Source organism: Botrytis porri (genome assembly GCF_014898465.1).
Source record: "Botrytis porri strain MUCL 3234 chromosome Unknown BPOR_009, whole genome shotgun sequence".
Lineage (NCBI taxonomy): Eukaryota > Fungi > Ascomycota > Leotiomycetes > Helotiales > Sclerotiniaceae > Botrytis > Botrytis porri.
The window spans coordinates 2,289,989-2,309,067 of NW_024066083.1; the positions used below are offsets into that span (position 1 = coordinate 2,289,989).

Genomic DNA, 19,079 nt, shown 5'->3' on the forward strand with positions numbered 1-19,079 from the left:
TATCTGTTTACTTGCTGGCTGAAACCTTTTTTCGATCGCCTTTAACGGCTGTGGCTGCTTTCTTCTCCGCCTTGGCGAAGATTGGCCCAGTAGAAAAGATGTTAGGCAAGAATTTGCCAACCCGGGCTTGATATTCCTGATAATCTGGATATTTCTTTGCAGTAATGAGCTCGGTCAACCAAGTTGAGGCCTGGAACAGAATCAAGTACGACATGGCACCGGCAAATGTCCAGTTGAATAATACTTCACTGGTCCAGCAGCCCCACATATAGAGTACTACCCATATAGTCTGTTCAGCGGCGAAATTTGGGTGTCTGCTGAAGGACCAGAGACCAGAGGTCACAAAGCCGCGGTCGAGCGACTCTTGATCGAATCCTCCTTGTACTTTGGCAGTCTTCAAGTATTGTTGCTTCGCGGCTTGATAGTCTGGGGTTGAAAAACGTTAGCTATGCAACAGAAAAGACACCTATAATCACATACTCCACTGTTGTCCATCTGCAAAATACTCAAACACAACAAGAGTGATAAGACCTCTGGAGAATATCAAATCTGCCGTCGTCCACGGTACTCCATATCGTGCAGCTAAGAGCATGACATATGATGGCGTTGCAACTGAAAAGAGTAGAACGCTTTGTGCCAATGATATGAAGACGATGTTGAAGACGAAAAAGAGTGCTGGAGGGACATTTCGTCGGACAATCTCCCTGGGAAGTGGTTAGCCTTAAACTCACACCCAGCAAAGGGAGACATACCAGCGATAATCTTCGGATCCAATGCTATAGCCGCCCTTTCTCCAGTAATTATATGTCAAGCGTAACTGTTGCTTGTCAAAACCAGATTCCCAAATCGAAAGGGGGGCTACATACACTCCATATTGTACTAAAAGCGAGGATGTTGTCTAATCGCCCTGTTGGTAGACCAGAAAGGTGTGCATAGACGGCAAAATGGGCATTGTATATGGTAGGCAAGATACTCCAGCATCTGTCGACTTGAGAATAGTTTTTGTTGACCTCCGAAACCAATAGAAATACAGGCGCTAAGAACAACGAGAATGCGAAGGCGGTTATGAGTGGATTCGTGGCCAGATAGAGATTGCGAAGCTCGGTAGGATTCGAATATGATTGAAGTACTTGCTGAGGTAAATCGTACAATTGTGGCAGATATGGCAAGACTGTTTTCGTGATGTTTGAACAATCCTCAATTGCTTTGATGACTGGCAACGCCATGCTTGTGGCAAGCTAATTTCTCTGTTGCTCGATATTGAGGAAATAATAGGGTTGTAGTTAGATGAGTCAAGCTAACTTCGATATCCTCGAAGTTCTTAAAGAATTGATGTTTGCCAAAGGGGCGAAAGAGGTAGAGTTGTCGGAGTGGACGGAGTGAAGCTTGAATTTTGAAGCTCTTAATGACATCGTTTTTCATTTAGCGGGGATATATATGCCGACATGGATTTATGGAGCTACAGCCAATGATCGAGCTCGATAAGCTACGGCTTCAGTAAATAATTTTGTAAATATAGGTATAAATGTATAATAAAATATGATTCAAGTCAAACGCCGGGGCACCTGCAGCTTTTTCGTATTCGGATCCGTACATTATAAAAATCTCATCAACCTGGAATTGATGGCAACAGCATAGGCATCAATCTCAGGTACATAATCTTTACTTACTGATACTGGTAGTTTCATGATACTCTTGCGAGTCCATGCCCCAATAGGTCAATTAATTCTATGAAGCGGAGTAACAAAACAATGCTTATAGACCAAGACGTTTGTTCGTTCGTGTCACCGAGGAAAGTATTATAAGAGTTTCATCCATACGGCCTCGTAGACTAGGAGTTGGCGATGGAAAAGGATCACACGTGAACGAACAAACGTGAATCTGATATCAAGATGGTTGCAAAGATTCTTTGTGTTGCAGAGAAGCCTTCTATTGCCAAAGCTGTAGCTAATCATTTAGCTGGGGGCAATGCTCAAGCAGTGAGTTACAATGTCAAATTTTGCTACATCATGACTACATTATCTAATGATCAAACAAGGGAAATACTCGCAACAAATACATCAAGAACTACTCATTCGCCTTCGATTTTGGTGGACAATGGGGTCATTGTAATGCGGTCATGACTTCGGTCTTGGGGCACCTTACCTCTCTCGATGTTGCTCCAACTCACAAAAGTTGGACTGACCCTCCACCCCAAGAACTCTTTTTCAGAGCCAAGGTTATCGAATCTGTTGCTGAGGTGATTTGATCTCATTCTTTGCTTAGCAATTTTTCCCACTGATGCATTTCCATAGGATAAGAAAGATGTCGCACAGAATATCGAGGCCCAGGCAAGAGGTGCTAAGGCTCTTTTCATATGGACTGATTGTGATCGTGAGGGAGAGCACATTGGTGCTGAAGTGAGAGCTCAAGCACTCAAAGGCAACCCACGAATTGAGATCAAGAGGGCAAGGTTCAGTAATATTGAGCGAGCGTAAGTGAATCTACACTCTGTGATTTCAGATTTGTAGCTAACTACCAAAGGCATGTAATTCAAGCAGCCAAAAATCCAGTCAACTTAGATCAACGTCAAGTAGATGCTGTGGCTGCTCGTATAGAACTTGATCTAAGGATTGGGTATGCATTTACACGGTTTCAGACAACCAACCTTCAAAAGTTAGGAGGGCCATTGGCAACAAAAATGTTGAGCTATGGTAAAACAACTCCATTTCCATCTTGATAAGGGTTTTGCATACTAACAGCGGTCTAGGTTCTTGTCAGTTTCCCACTCTCGGTTTTGTCGTTGATCGATATTTCAAAGTAAAGAACTTCGTACCCGAACCATTCTGGAGCATTAAGGTTACGCACAGTCGAGAAGACATGAACGTCATCTTCAATTGGAAGCGCAATCGTCTATTTGATCGCGCAGTTGTGATCATATTATTTGAACGTTGTCTTGCTGCAAAAGTTGCTAAGGTCACCAAGGTACAGGAGAAACCGACTAGCAAGTGGAAGCCTCTTCCTCTAACTACCGTCGAGCTGCAGAAAGCTGCTAGTCGCTGGCTGCATATGAACAGTCAGGTGGCTATGACTGCAGCAGAGAGCCTCTACACAAAAGGTTTCATCAGTTATCCGAGGACGGAGACTGATCGATTCGACAAAGGGATGAATTTGAGAGCTTTAGTTGAAAAGCAAGTTCAAGATAATCGATGGGGAACATTTGCTCAGAATCTGATGAATGGGGGATTTCATTGGCCTCGAGAAGGCCGAAATGACGATAAGGCACATCCGCCTATTCATCCTGTGACATACGTTGCATCCACTGCTTTGAGACCAGAAGAAGCTCGGGTTTACGAATTTGTTGTTCGGAGGTTCCTAGCCTGTTGCTCAGAAGATGCTAAAGGGCAAGCAACTGACGTGGAGCTCGAATATGGGGAGGAAACTTTTCACACGCATGGACTAGTTGTGCTGGCAAAAAAATATCTGGATGTTTATGTTTACGAGAGATGGAACAGCAGTACATCATTGCCAAAATTTACCCTTGGGGAAACATTTGAACCCGACGAGGCCATGATCACGGATGGGAAAACAACAGCTCCAGGGTTTTTAACTGAGCCTGATCTAATTGCTTTAATGGACGCAAATGGAATCGGTACTGATGCAACTATGGCCGAGCACATTGCTAAGATCAAAGAGCGTGAATACGTGTTTACGAGGCCCAAGGCAGGTGGGGCCGCTGCCGGAAATAATGATGACAACACGCCAGCTGCAGGCCGAGGAGGACGTGGCGGACGTGGCGGACGCGGTGGAAGGGGTGGAAGAGGGGGTAGAGGGGGAGCTGCAGCTGCAGATGCGGGGGACAGAGGTGGAGTGGAAGAGTTCATCCCGACCACACTTGGAGTCGCCCTAGTGGAAGGCTATGATAACATGGAGTTCGAAGTCAGCCTCAGCAAGCCGTTCCTGAGAAAACAGATGGAGCTCAAGATGAAAGCCATTTGTGAAGGACAGAATACACGTCAGGCCGTTGTTCAGGAAAGCTTAACGCAATATCATCGGGTGTTTCTCGACTCCACGGAGAGGTTAAGTGTTTTGAAAGCAGTAAGTGACATCATGACTCCTATCACACGGCCCCACCATCACCACAATCCCTAACGTATGTTGTTTAGGCATGTAGAAAATATGTACTTAACGGTGGAGCTGGGCGTTAGCAATACCCATCTGATTTTGGCTTGGCCGGTTGTTTGCAATTGGTTGCATAATTAGCGTTCTCTATCCCATCTTCACCTCAATGTGTCGGGTCAGTCTATGGTGCTTCCTCGGCTTAACATGACGGATTGGGCACAAAAGTATCACAAAGAAAGAATCGTGCGGAACGCAAGCTTTCGAGTTATCTAAGAAGATTGGACAATTTGAACATTGCTCAAGGATACAACAATAGTTTTGTTGTCCTTTCCTTCCAACAGTCCGATTTTCGGTAAGCTCAAAATTCAAAAGATTGTGCGTGTCACTTCGCTACCCGTACTTCCCCGGATCACGAACCTATCTTACCAACCGCTTCCTTGGAGAAGCACGATAGCATTCGAACGGCTGAGGATAGATGTGTTAAAGTTGCATTAAATCTTCCGAATATGTGAATCTAGAAAGCTCTACCTAGAAAACAATTGGAGTTTCGCCGGTTTCGCAATTCTTGTCTGGCTCCTCATCCGGGTAAAGTTCACGGAATCATAGTAGTCAAGAAATCGGTGTCAACTTACCAAGACATGATTTGTGGAACGTGGGGGATGGTAGTGGTGGTTTTTACCACACGAAATGGTAAATCTTTTAGCATTCAGTATCCTCGAGTAAAAAGTGGGGAGATCATTAACTACGATTATATAAGTCATGACTGCCAAAGCGACAAATTGAGTTTACAATGAATACGCGTAGGATTTAGTGTTTATGCTACTGGTTACAGAGTGTCCGCTGATCAGGAACTGGCGATGACCTAGAATCCAATGAAGATGAACTTGGAAGAAACGTGAATGGTTCTTCTGTTTAGGTTGTGCTTTTACAGGATACTAACTAAGGCATACGCCGTCCTGACGCTTGGTATGGAATGGTCGGATGGTCCCTTAAAGGTCGATCTTTTTGGACATTTTATCCGAGGCAATAAGCTGCCGTATCCCTATCGACTAGAAAAGATAGTGTCGATGTGGATTTATTTCCAATATTCTAGTGTGTGCGTGGAAGAATGACTGCGTGGTATGTACGGACGGACACTTGTTAAAGTCCGTCGATCACTTGGAGAGGGGGGGCAATAGGGCTTTAGACGAGGGCAATGGACATGACAGCTAGGGTTTAGATAGCAGATAACCTAGTTTTTGATACCGCACATTCATATGGAAAGTTGTAAATTAGGAAATGCTGTACTCTGCATACTCTGCATGTTGAGTTATTACCAAATGTTATTATTATTCCTGTAAACGCTGTTTGATGTTGATAATGTGAGATTTCTTTTATCAGCATGTGTGGCTGGCTAGATACCTAGGTAGGTAGTTTTTTAATGCGCCATAATAAGACTTAGCAAAGAGTAGAAGCGAAAGTACAGTCAGTCAGTATAGCCCGTGGACGTTGGCAAAAAGTCCTAGTTAGCTGCTCATATGGATAAGATGAGGTTGATGAAGTGTACGAAGTTGCAAAGTAGTAAATTATTTTTGAAGATGTTCTTACTTACTCAGGTGAGCCCAAATATCTGCATGAGAAGATGCTGGTAATGCCTTAGTATTACATACCTACCTACCTACCTACCTACGCTTGGTATTACTTGAACAGGTTATTTTGAGGGAATTCAATATAAATACAAATCAAGATAAATCCGGTTTTCAAAGTTAATAATATACTACTGCGTTCTGACACTCGTATAGTCAGAGGCAAGTGACCAAATGCTAAGAGAAGGCATTAATTGCTCGTCTTTCATGGGGGCTCGCCCCCAAACCCCCATAGCTCGCTGCGCTCGATATCAAACTTTTGTATTAATTATCTAGTCTGCCTCCACGGCAGTGGCCCTCGGAGAGCCAGCGGAGCGTCATTTCTTTGATTAGTTACTAATTACCTAGCCATAGGACGAATGGTAGACGTTTGTAAAAGTGCTCGTTGGAGATAGTACTACTACTACTACTGCTATTGCTACTACTACCACCGCCAGTGAAGTATGATGTACACGGCCGAGAAGAAATAAGTTAGTTGCTAGCTATCAAATGCTTAGAAAGATGATGATGGATATGAACAAATCACAAATCACGAGGACTTGCATACTTCGCTAATTGATGTATGATTGGATACATAAAAAGATTGCATAACTCTTGAAATTTGAATTCTTAGCACACAGGGGCCTCCCTAGTTCCTGCCACGCCTAGATTTGGAAGTTCTTGGTCGTGCATTTGGAATACTATAGTGTAGTCACGCTAAACTATAAATGGGTATATCCTGTCTAAATTGATCCGGTCTATTCCACTGGATCATCCTCATGTATCTTCTGGGTAGTAAATTCCTCTGTAAACACCAGAAAAAGGTTCAAAGGGAGAAGGTCGGGAGACAGACAAAGACCAAAAGACCAAAAGCTCAAAATAATAAGCAATCATTCAAAGAGATTCCAAAAATATACATCAATTAATTCAATCTTCCCATACAAACTTTACTTCTCTCTTCTACTTTCTTCAAATACATCGTCGCCTCCTCAATTTTACCGTTATCTCCAAATCACTCCTCAGTCTCTCTAATCGCAATCGAGTTGGGTCGCTCTTCCTTATAAACTTCACTTCCACTTCCACTTGCAGTTGCTTGTTTCCATTTCCGGACCCGATCCAAATAGCTCACTTATCTGTCGACGCCCACCATTCATTACCTTGCTCACTCTTACATCTTCTCAACAACTTCATCCTCTTCCACGAGAAGGTTCCAGTCCGTTCCGTTTGCTTCTTCAATACAAGATCAACAATTGCTTCGCATTCAATCACCCAAAAATTATTCAATTCGCTTGCAACCTTTCTATCGCAAATCGAAGTGAGTCAGCCCATCAAGGTGTGGGTGTTGGATTCTTCCGAGTCACCCCCATGCCAACCCAACACGTCTGTTCGAGATTATACATACTAATCTGGTGTCGCGCACTTATAGAGAAAGAAATCAACTGATCCAACAACAAAAATGGCTTCAATAGCTTCATCTGCTCGCAAGATCCCAACATCATTCGGTCGAGACAGCTTAACTGCTGTAGTGGCTCGAAGTGTTCCTGTTAGCAATGGCCATCCTCTTCCTACTCCTCCGAACTCTATTTCTCCCAACCTACCTCCGCATGTTACCAAAACCTTTGGTACTCGTTCGCCATTGCCCCAACTCAACTTGGAGCATGTTGACTCCGACCTGGACTTACAGGACGGAAGTGGAAATGAAGGAACGTCGGACATCGGATCGCCAGGATTAGATACCACGGGTGCTATTACCCCTAGTTTATTGGCTAAACACCATCTTCCTGAAATTCTGCTGGATCACGGCCCACTCGCTATCCGGCACATCATGGGTTATCTCACTACTTCGGTCCCCGGCTTTTCTGGAATTCCTCCCGCGAAAGCCAGACGACTTGTTGTGGGCGCTTTGGAGGGACGTGGCAATGGCGGTGAGGCTGGCGGTGTAAAAGGAAATGTGTTGTTCGAGAAAGTGGGTTGGGGCCGATGGGACGCGAGACTGAAGGGGCATCCGGCAAGAATGGGTCGAGCTTTTGGTAATTCACCACCACCGAGTTTACCAGATACCTATCCCATTGGGATGCCAATCGCCAACAACCAAGGGTTTTCATTTACGCGAACACGTCTGAATGAACCAGGGTCAAGTTGGGCTGGGGATTCGGCGTTTTTCTCTCACGGAGATGATGTCTCGATGCCTGATGAGGCTGACAAAATGTCCTTAGATGGCGATGAGTCGGGTTCCTCCTCATCTGAGGTGGGAGACAACGCAATGATGGAGGATGACCCAAACGATGTAACAGACGAAGAGGACTGGGCAGCAGTTGGAGCCGCTGCATTGCGAGCAGCTTCTTATTCAGCGTCTGGACCCTTCACTTCGGGGCCACTTCCACAAGTTTTCAATTCTCATGTATATAGGGGAGGGTTGCGTTCTGTTGTTGGACACTCCCTTCCAGCACCACCACGAACCCACACCCCTAGCGGTTTCACCGCTTTGAACATGGCTTCTGCAGATTCTCAAGAACGAGAAGCCATTGAAGCACTTTTACGACTTGGGTCTGTATAAATTTCAGCATGGAGTTTTGGGATGGTTGCATATGGCGGGGATTAGCGTGAACCTGTTGCCGGCGAGCATTGATCGAATTTTTTATTTTTCAACACGCGAATTGACGATCTGATGGGAAACCGAAATGGGAAATGGGATATGCCCCCTCGCATCAGCGAGTACGGGAGCATGGCGTTTTTGATACTTTTTGTGGGATAACGGACGATGACCTTGAGCCTGTGCTAATCCTCGTGCGCTCGGTATCTCTGCCTCTACACAAGCTTTACTTTTGCACATACATGCTTTTTATATTCCACAATTACTCCACTTACTTTACTGGAGACTTTGCTTTTTAAGTACGACGATTACGACATATTATTCAACATTCATACCCTCAAATCGTATCAACATTGACGGATGGGAGAAAAATCTTCACTAAAATCAATTTAAAATTGGTTTTATTCACCTTTTGGACTTTTACACAACTATTTTTTAATATACCCTTGGCGAAGCGACATAAGTTAGAGCGAGAGATGACTGGACGCATCATTCTCAGAGGAGAAATTTATGAGATGCTTGATGGAGAATGGAGGAAGGTTATTTTAGGGGAGGGGGAGATGGAAATAACGGTCCAGTTTAGGAATTTAATTTTGAGCGCTTAATTGCAGTCTCGAGATCAGAGTTTAATGGACTAGATTATTTCGCACGATGCTTGATTGTGATTTACTCTTGTATGCTTTGATGTGATATGGTATGAGTGATGTTTGCTATGTGATTGAGTCTTGGGAGAAGAAGCTGTGGATGAAGCTTTACTTGTCAAGTCTGCGCACGCATGCATGATCTGAGCAGGATTAGGAATAGTTTCTCACGCCCGTTCATCTCATTCCTTTGTCCATCCTAATATAGGCATCTACGATATTATCACGTACTATTCTTGACTCCACCAATCCATGAAGGAGTTTCGAATGCGTAAATGGGCTCGGCCTTGGGTTTGGATTGAAAAGATGTGGGTGCTGAATTGGGTTGAATTCGATGGTTGGGTGGGATCTCGCTTCTTTCTTTCTTTCTTCTTTCTTTCCACGCCCCTTTTGATTGAATAGTGGAGATGGGACGTGGGAGACAGGAAATGTCTTGGTTGGTTTGTTTGTTTATTATGGTGGTAAGAGGTAGTGGATTGAGAGGGTTGAGAGGGTTGAGGTTTGTATGGGTGAGGTTTGCTTATGGATAGACGTATATATGAATAGAAAGATTTATGCTCTAGAGTTTGTGAATCGATCGGTTGATCTTCTGCAGGCTTAAGGGGTTAGTTGTGGTGTGTGTGTGGAGGGGCCGATTGAGAGTTTGTATGCTGTCTGGAGTCTTTAGCTTTGTGGGTTTTGGAGGATGGGGATGGGGATGGGGATGGGGAGTGGAATTGGAATTGGAATATTCGGGTGAAGTGGACTGACTGACTGACTAACTAACTGTATGGTGTTATGATTAGGCGATGATTTTTGTGGTTATGAAGTAGTTGGGGGAGCTGGGGTGGGGTTTGAGGTTTGAGGCAATTTGGATAGGGATCGGATGGGGATCGCACTTGTGATCTATATATGGTGTGTGGGTGGTTGAGTTTTCTTCTCTCATTCATGGATGGAATACGAGAACCCAAAAAATTGTTTTGATTAATCTTTAGATTGAGTTAGATTGGGATTGCAATTATCATCTATATATGATGTATAAATGATTGAAATTTGTTTCCCCATTTGGGAGTGAGACATAAGATTACAAAAATTGTCCCGACCAATCTCTAAATCGAATAGCCCATCGTAAACCGCCTAGCAAACTTATTCCAGATGCCTACTACAAGTATAAAGATGAGCATCGTTCCCATTGCGAGCTGCCAGGACTAAGCTGTAATAATACACATTGATAAATACTCCTCGAATGAGAATCATGATACCTTTTAAGTGAAAATGTCAAATTGCTGTCCCACCAGCCTCTCGCTCAAATCCCATAATCGAACTTGGTTCCCTACGCCTACTGCGTGATCTTGTGGCACGGGTCTGATGATGCAGTCTTGGAGGAACCCGCCGGATGATTCTGTGGAGGGTTTAGTGGTTAGGGGTATGTTGGGAAGGCATGATGTTGTGAGAAGAGTAGAGAGGGGAGGAGATGGGATTAGGTACCAGAGATGAAGGGGTCTAACGCTGCGACCAAGGTGGTGGAACATCCTTCCTGGAGTGTTTTCGGAGGTTCGAATTCTTGACCTGGAGAGGTGTGAGTCTGATATGCGCCGTATATGGCTAGTAACTGCGAAATACATACCACCCGAAGATTCGGAAACCTGTTGCATTACATTGCTCCACATTTCCGAAGTGACATGAGCTTGAAGATTGCTTGTTGGTACATCTGGGACGTGCGTTAACATTTGATGGTCCTTTGAAATGAGATTTCGAAAAACTCACATCCGGGCTGAAGTGCAAAAGATTGTATATTTCTATCCTTTAATCTTGCGGCCAAAGTACTAGAGAACAAAACGTTCGCCGTTTTAGATTGTGCATATGCTTGCCAAGGGTCGTAGTCTGTTCCTTCCTACTCGTGTGATTAACGTTTGGACAGTTAGATTTGAGCAAATGTCCATACGCTGAAATTCCAATCATCAAATTGAACACCCCCGAGCTCATACCCAGTACTACTAACATTCACAATCCTCGCTCTCCCGTCTCTCCCTGCCTTCAAAAGTTTTTCCAAAATTAGATTGGTAAGGAGAAAATGACCGACATGATTACAACCGAATTGTAATTCAATTCCATCTTCAGTTGTTTGATAAGTTGGTATAGCCATCACACCTGCATTGTTAATCAGAATCTCGATCTTTTCAACCAGGCTATTGATCAAAGAAGCGGCTTTCCTTATTGATTTCTGAGAAGCAAGATCGAGGGGTACAAAATGGGTCGTGATGGAAGGGTTGAGAGTGTGAATTTCTTTGATAACAGGAGAAATCTTGGCTTCTGAACGTCCAGCTAGAATGATGACTGAAGGAGAAGCATGAGCAAGTGAGATGGCGCTCTCGGCGCCGATACTATTGGCTGAAGGACCTGTTATGACGATTGTTTTGCCGGTTATGAGGGAGGAAAAATGCTGGACCACGGCGATGCCAGTGCTAGAGCGAGAGAAGGCGGACATTGTTGAAAGACGGTAGTCAATAGATTGCGATAACACGTCAATCAGAAATTCAACTATGCGCAAACAAAGACGACGACAGGAAAAGAATGACAAACTAATCATAGCACGAAAGAAATAACCATCATCATCATCATGTACTCGCAATGCTTGTAGCGAGCGATTACCCATTCTTGGCATCTGCATGATTGCAGCATATCGACGGTGATGCCTGGTTTTTCACTTACGAAAGAAGTATTTGCTGATCCTCGTTATCAAATGAGAAGCAAATGTTTGAATGGAGACATCTCATACCCTGGCCAATATCAGGTAACTGGGGCAGCCAAGAGAATGACAGAAGCGGATTCAGGAGGTAGCGTATGAGTGCATTCTAATATCTGAACGTCTTTGTTCTTTCTTTGGCTGAGATGGTGGTAAGCTGACGTGGGAGGTTGGGTAGTATATTCGTATTATCAGCAAGCAAAGGAGGGACGTCAAGATGAGAAGAGAAGAAATGTTGCAGAAGTATTCAGGCAGAGTCGGTTGTTTAATAGCAAGAGGCCGACAAGGTCATCCATCTCCACGATCCCCCATTTGGGGAGATATTCTGCCAGCGTAAATCATGGAAGCGGTGAGACCAAGATTATCTCCACGGTCCACCCCAACTCTAACTCCAACTCCAATTCCATCTCCACCTCCACTTCCACCTTCACATCCGGAGGTCCTCTCAGGAAGTTGTCGTCCATTACGATTTTCTTGGTAGAAAAATGTGTAATGGATGATTCCAAGGAACACAATATCCTTGGAGGGCTTGAAACTCAATGGATGATACGGAACAAAGGTTGAGCTTTCTATATAAGGTTATACTCTGGTTACATCCGCACCCAGACGTCCAACGTCCATGCCTTCTTTGGAGAGTGGCAAATGGTTTGCCGCCGTTTCAGATGAAGCCATGGACAAAATACCTCACATATGGTATCTATACTGGCACTCATAGCGTCTCTAGTATCGCCAATCTTGTTTCGTCAACATCTGTTCATTTGCACGACGTTCAAGTGGATATCCATATTCATTGCACAGACCGACATCGATGATTTATCATGTCTGCTATCGATGCGAGTTGAATCGCAAAGTCTTCCTAGGCTCTGGGAAGGAGAACTTGCTGCACTTTATATATTTTCTGGATGGACAAGTTTTCGAGTTCTAGCAATTCCCAATATTTCAACAAACGGAGGACATTTCTGTTCCAGGCAACTTTGTCACCGAACAGCTTCAAGGAACCTTTACATATGTTTTTTCTCTCTGATGGCTGTTCAGTATAGGTATTGCGGCATGTAGGTCGAGCTGAAGTAGATTCATATTGCAGATACCTCGGATAGGAGGCCGAGATGTTGTATGACTTGCAGCATTCTATTCATTCGCAATCTTAGTAAAGTTCAGGCCATACTTCTATTTTGTTTCATATGGATCACATAATAAAATTGATTTGGGTCTCATTCGCCCATTCGCTCAGGTTTCATATACCTATTTACACATCAAACCAGTCGGTACTCGATGAATTAGTCATCTACAAAGTCCGAATCGTGTGGTGCATTGAGTCTGTTCTAGTGAGCAGATCCGGCATTGACAATGCCGTGCTTTAGTGCGGCAATTTAGTCTGTTTTTGTAGATATCTGGAGTCAGTAAAGATGTCCAAGCAGTTGAAACTGTTCGTCTTGTCTGTGTCATTATGGGGCATTCGTCAATTTACGCCACTTTTATTGGAGAACACCATTCAAGAAGAGCCGGCACATCGGCATGGGATTGGCAAGCGCGTCAAACGGAGAGCGTTCATGACCATGTCAGAACAGTACTCAAGAATTCCGGATCTCTTTCTCGAAGGTGAGCTCTCCTGCTCAAGTATCATTTCCACGATACAGGAGAGTGGCGGTGTACGCTAGATGTGATGATCGACAGCACTAGATTCTCCTTAAATGGCGTTGTCTTACTAGTGGTGTTCTGTCAATATCGTTTTCTGTTAGGTCAGTGCTGTATAAGCCATATCTACCAAGACTTCCAAGAATGTCAACAGCTATCATCATGATTGCATGTTCGTTGGCGACTTGGCATATCTTGAGAAATTTGTTCGACAAAGAAATTCATTATGACAGGTAATGAAAAGTCGACAGAGCCCTTGGCTACTTCAGAACTCATTGAGGCATCATTGCCTATAGGAATAGATTCAATTCCAAACCTACTTCACAGACTCAATGATTTGGGTCTTCGAATGTCAGACGATAATATTATCGATTGGCTTCCAAAAAATCAAAATCATCCTCGAAATTGGCCTTTGAAACGCAAACTGGCGAATACGGCTTGCATTTTTTTGCTTGATACATTTGGGTATGTGATTCCCCACTGTCGATAGGAAATACTGTATATTAACTCGTTCCGATAAAGTGCTCTGCTGGAATCCGGGGGTGTTCGTTTCTCCAAACCCTTTTTTCATAGTGTATGTTAACGATGTCAAAAGTTGATCGCCGCGACACAAGCAGCAACAGAATATGGCATTTCACAGACCCAGTCACTTATTGCTTTTTCTCTCATGTAAGTGTATACACTGATTTTTGGGTTTTAAAATGTTCTTTCTCATCTGTTTATATAGGTACGGAATTGGTGGAGCTCTGGGAAGCATTGTATTTCCACCATATTCAGAAGCCTTCGGAAGAAAACCGATTCTCACATTTGCAGCTCTTTTGCTACCGCTTAGTTGCATGATTACAGGACTTGTACCCTCCATTGCAGGAGTATACATTGGCCGCTTCATCATGGGCGCGACGATATCTATTCCTTCAACTATCAATGTGGGCAGTCTGGAAGATATGTGGGAACCTGCGACCCAAGGCCATGCAATCTATGCATGGGTACTATCTGCGGGACTAGGTGCTGCTCTAGGGTAAGTGAACTCGAACAAAAATCTCGAATTTTCTCCAAATAAGGAACGACTGATGGAAGGAGGTATGGAACATCTCGACTGACTAGTAGAATAGACCGATATATGGAAGCTACGTCACTAGCGTACTAGGTTGGTGAGTTGATCCTAAATTATGCACCCGTGGTTTCTCGATAATGAACCCAAGCTAACTCAAGACCAAACGAAGGCGATGGTTGTATCATATTGGCTCTATTGTTTCTGTCTGCATATTTGTTGTCATTCTCCTAGGTATCTCCGAAACGCGCCCAAGCAAACTCCTTGGAAATCATCTTATCGCTATACAATCATGTGCAGGAACACTGAAAATCCGCACACAAACAGCAGATGATCATGTTCCTGATTTTCATACCTTTTGTCAGAGTGCCATCATTCAGCCAGCCAAATTATTCTTTCAGGAGCCCATCATCCTCACAATGGCAACCTTATCTGCTATAGCATTTTCTCTACTGTTTCTTTTCACTGAGTCTTTGGATATTGTCTTCAAGCCATATGGATTTAGCCCGACTTCATACTCTTTAGCATTCATTGCATATGCTATGGGAACAATTTTTGGTATTCCGGTCAGGCTGGTAGAATTTTTTCATCTCAAGAAGCGTGCCGAAACAAAAGAGTTAGAACCAGAAGACAAGATAATCGGCTTTGCTACCGGAGCATCAGCTTTGGCAGCTGGCCTTTGGCTTATGGCTTGGACAACTCCACCTTTAGTTCATGGTATTGACTGGGTAGTACCAATGATAGGGTTAGCAGGTGCTGGATTTGCAGCAAATGAAATTGAGTATGCACTTGGAAATTATTTAGCCGATGTAAGTTCATCTACTCTTACCCTTTTCCCCTGTCCCAGACTGACACACACAGACCTATACTGTCTACGCATCTTCTGCCTTCGCCGCATATTCGACTCTTCGAGCCCTTCTCTCTGGCATATTCCCTTTGTTTGCTGACCAAATGTATAACGGCTTGGGTTCAAATGTTGCCGGCTCGATACTAGCTGGAGTCGCAACTTTATGGCTCATTAGCCCTTTTGTTTTTATAAAGTATGGGAAGGCTTTGAGAGAGAAGGGAAAATTCGCAAAGTTTAGCTTGGAGAATGGCCCGAATACTCGGGCAGTAGATGTTTTGGGAAGGCAAGTTTGTTGAGAATTTAGACAAAAGCATCCGGTTAAATACGCGGAGAAAAATGTATTAGTTAGTGCATGAAATGAATCACTTTATTCCATTAAATAGAATATTTTGTCATTCAAAACCACAGTTATGTTGGAGCCCTTTGAATAAACCTTTTTCTGAATAATGCTTCAGGCACCCTTTCATATCACAGTCTTAGATACAATGATTCTAATTACTATCAGTACAACCGGATGGAAAATTTAGCATCATTGTACTATGGCAACAGCGTCATTTGGCCCTTTTTCGACTTATTTAACACTAAACTTCTTATATCTTCAAGTCTGGAAATCAACTGGGAAACCAAACGCCACCCATACAATCAACCAAAGCTGAAAGAGTACTAGACTAGCAACGCTTATCATACAAGGTGATTCTTGGTAGCCAGACAGACAAAGCTCATAGAGTTCAATTGGTAAATGAAACTCCATCTATTGAATCCCATCTTGAGACGTATGACAACGTATTATATTTCCTATTGGGATGAGGTATCATGATATGGAATCAGTCTGTTGACTCTTGACTTCCAGGATCCGCCTAACCGTCGTCTAATGTAAGGTGGAATTCTTCTCTCCCTTCTCTCTAGTCTTGTACCCAACGCATTTAATTTTATCTATACCTTCAATCTGTCAATCTAAGTTCAACAATATTATAAGTTTCATTCCTCTTAATTGCACGGCCCATCTTTCTAGCTGCAGAATGACAATACTCATCTCGAAATTTAAGACTCGTCAACTATCAACTATATGGAGTCATCTCGGCTTCCCATTGTAGAAACCGACAGCGACGAAGATGGAGAGAATCTAGTTCGAAGTCTTTCTTACAGAGCAGAGCAGATAGAATTGAAGATAGAGCTCTTCGATCTTGGTGGAGTGCGTCTCAGAAGGATGGTTTGAAGAAAGCCTATAGTTTTCAAGATGTCTTCAAAAGATTAGTTGGACCTCGCGATATCTGTAGGTAAAAACTGTGAGATTCTATAATAAGTATACTAAATCACTTATTAAATTCTTACTAATTAAGAGATATATTGATGATTAATATATATATAATATGATTTTATATCATGAAATTACATTATAAACTATATAAATCTAGAATAATCTTTAAAGAAAACCTAGAAAAGTAAGCAAATTCAGATCAATTCAAACTCTTTCTTATAATTTAACTTCAATTCAACTCTCATACTATATATTCGATTTATTCCTAAAAGCTAAAATGACGAAGTCTTTCACTAATACTAGAATACTAATATTATTATTATTATTCTAGAGCTAACCTCCAAGAACAATTGAACTAATATCGATTGTAATGGTATTGGCTAACTCTACGCCGCAGTGTATATATAAGACTATCACCAAAAAGTATCTCAATATCTCTACACAGTATCGGAAGGTATTGCATGATATCAGTAGGGAATCTCTCGACGAACGGAGATTTACAGCAGAGCAGACGAGGAGAAGTATGCTGCTACCAGACGCGAAGAAGTGACGTCAGAACTTGATGTAAGATACGGTAGTCTTCTAGCTTCATATTTAATCATCGAACGTAGATGGTATTATAGGCACTGGAGGACAAGATGCGCGAGGTCTTCGGTTTCAAACCTCGATGGAAATGGAAAGGGGGAAGGAGCACTTTGGAGAAAGAATGGAACTACTCAAATCCATTGCATCTCATAGCCTAGCCAACTGTACGTCGAGACTTCTTCAAGACTGGAAAGATGAAGTTTACTGAAGGAAATAGATTCAACTCAAAGGTATAGGCTCGCCAGACAAATAAACTATCGTCCAGCGTAATATCACTTGTCAATGTGGTGATAGCGATGTGGACCACCAGTGGGTGCATGGATTGACGGGACACTTCCCACCTTTTGAAATTTTTAATAAATTCATTCTTCAATTGTTTGATATCAAAATTCACGTTCTAATTGTTTCATTTCTAGTAAGCAATTGTGACAATTCTTAAGATATAGGAGTTTACATATTAAGAAATATTCACAAGTCAACTTTTGCAGTGTCCCGTCAGTTCGTACGCCCACTGGTGGACTTTACATATTGGAAGTTATCTGACTGGGGAAGCATAATATTAGTTACGAGGATTTCGAAGCTTCTACGGTATCTTGCTCTCAATATGGATGGTTTTTAAACACTTCGGAGGATCTCTCGTAGATGTATAGATAGCTTGTGAACAACTGCCTTCAGATGTTTCTATTACACTGAGCATATCTGGGACGAGGAAACGGACGAGAGTTTTGATCGAAAGTTTGCGGATTGTGTGGGAATTCAAAAGATCTAGCTCAATACTGGCCTGGCCGGGGAAGAATAGAGATAGTCGCTTTGGCAGAGGTAGAAGGTTCGACAATCTCGAGATAGAATCTGGCTGGATGAAGAGTTCATGATGTCTTGAATTCATGAAGGATGCTGTCGAGGAAAGAATCGAAAAGAAGAACAGATGTTTGAGGATCTGTGTCTGGTTGGATTATTGTAGGTCCTGTCGACTTTTGCAGGGAGATTCTTGGGGGAAATACCGGAGTTTTCGTTGCATACCTGAGGATGCATGGAGATTTAGTTACTTGGATCTCTCGGCTCGTGCTGATACCCTGATTGCTGTACTCATATTTTACATGACTCTCCAGAAGGAGACATAAGGGCTAATGAGATTCTGTGAAATTGATGGATGTTGTAAACTGTCAATAATAGAGTGATAGATGATAGTGTACCGTTTCGGCATGATCAAAACATAATCATCTAGTATTCCTTATGTCGCTTATCTGAATATCTTGCATCGTTCAGATTCGCTACTTTTGATAGTAATCTGTTGGTACAGGTAGTGGTGTAATTTAGGCATTTCAGATTCGGCAGAGACAATTTCCTCCTCGGCACAATCATACCTTGCTAGGCCTGGATCAATACAACATGATAAGACGAATTACTTGAATCGCGTTATAATGAAGGGGTACTAAAAATAAGCTACTGGTAAGATTGATACATATCATTGCAATAAATATTCGAATTTGTGAGTTGTTTGTATAACCTTAGAATAACATACAACTTAAATATGATTCCAACTTGGCCATCAAATCTCAACTTAATCCAATCACTCCATCAAAATAATACTATATCATATGAGTAAACCTCATTCATCGCTAGGGGAGGGGGTTGTGCACTCCTCGCTCCAATCATTCAACAGGTTCCAACCTCCACAGACAAGTCTCACACATACCTCAATCACACAAACTCACAGCCATCAATATCTAACCAAAACTTGCACAGGTACTTACTCAAATAGGTATGTTACATATTCCTTATCCAGCAACTCCCACCTCGAATCCTCATTGGCCGACCCTAACTCCTGCAGCTTCATTTTTACATGGCCCCCGGTTAACCCGCACGTCACCTTCCTTCCCCGCCTCTAGAATGCCGGATTCTCTAGATTTGGTTTTGTACCGTTGATCGGTATATATATACATACATACACATATGGTGCCACCGAATCCGTAACGTACGCTGCAATTAGATAGCTAAATATATATGTATCTGCTGTGTAACAATCCACAAGTACAACT

At 42.9% G+C, this 19,079-nt stretch overlaps 5 protein-coding genes across 5 annotated transcripts; 3 read left to right on the forward strand and 2 right to left on the reverse strand.

Moving 5' to 3' along the window:
• Window positions 1-7: 7 nt before the first annotated feature.
• On the reverse strand, window positions 8-1,226 carry EAF01_007433 (uncharacterized protein; the record flags this gene model as incomplete). The annotated part of the gene is made up of 4 exons (XM_038915688.1): window positions 8-426; window positions 481-704; window positions 753-817; window positions 867-1,226. 4 exons carry the CDS (start codon window positions 1,224-1,226, stop codon window positions 8-10), a joined length of 1,068 nt encoding a protein of 355 aa, XP_038769326.1.
• A 666-nt stretch (window positions 1,227-1,892) lies between these two features.
• On the forward strand, window positions 1,893-4,187 carry EAF01_007434 (uncharacterized protein; the record flags this gene model as incomplete). Its single annotated transcript, XM_038915689.1, has 6 exons — window positions 1,893-1,979; window positions 2,039-2,239; window positions 2,295-2,473; window positions 2,524-2,693; window positions 2,750-4,077; window positions 4,146-4,187. The coding sequence occupies 6 exons, from the start codon at window positions 1,893-1,895 to the stop codon at window positions 4,185-4,187; spliced, it is 2,007 nt and encodes a 668-aa protein (XP_038769327.1).
• A 2,974-nt stretch (window positions 4,188-7,161) lies between these two features.
• Window positions 7,162-8,262, forward strand: EAF01_007435 (uncharacterized protein; the record flags this gene model as incomplete). The annotated part of the gene is made up of 1 exon (XM_038915690.1): window positions 7,162-8,262. The coding sequence occupies one exon, from the start codon at window positions 7,162-7,164 to the stop codon at window positions 8,260-8,262; it is 1,101 nt and encodes a 366-aa protein (XP_038769328.1).
• A 1,921-nt stretch (window positions 8,263-10,183) lies between these two features.
• EAF01_007436 (uncharacterized protein) lies at window positions 10,184-11,406 on the reverse strand (the record flags this gene model as incomplete). Its single annotated transcript, XM_038915691.1, has 5 exons — window positions 10,184-10,320; window positions 10,407-10,487; window positions 10,546-10,629; window positions 10,686-10,812; window positions 10,864-11,406. The coding sequence occupies 5 exons, from the start codon at window positions 11,404-11,406 to the stop codon at window positions 10,184-10,186; spliced, it is 972 nt and encodes a 323-aa protein (XP_038769329.1).
• A 1,569-nt stretch (window positions 11,407-12,975) lies between these two features.
• EAF01_007437 (uncharacterized protein) lies at window positions 12,976-15,581 on the forward strand. The gene is made up of 7 exons (XM_038915692.1): window positions 12,976-13,764; window positions 13,822-13,843; window positions 13,895-13,968; window positions 14,027-14,317; window positions 14,412-14,450; window positions 14,523-15,159; window positions 15,212-15,581. Exons 1-7 carry the CDS (start codon window positions 13,526-13,528, stop codon window positions 15,491-15,493), a joined length of 1,584 nt encoding a protein of 527 aa, XP_038769330.1. The 5' UTR covers window positions 12,976-13,525; the 3' UTR covers window positions 15,494-15,581.
• The last annotated feature ends 3,498 nt before the right edge of the window (window positions 15,582-19,079 follow it).

Bases quoted from the DNA above. Each gene is read 5' to 3' on its own strand.
- EAF01_007437 (XM_038915692.1), top strand. From the start codon at position 13,526: ATGACAGGTAATGAAAAGTCGACAGAGCCCTTGGCTACTTCAGAACTC. The intron at 13,844-13,894 runs GTTCGTTTCTCC...CGATGTCAAAAG, and splicing joins CTCTGCTGGAATCCGGGGGT to TTGATCGCCGCGACACAAGC. The intron at 15,160-15,211 runs GTAAGTTCATCT...TGACACACACAG, and splicing joins TTGGAAATTATTTAGCCGAT to ACCTATACTGTCTACGCATC.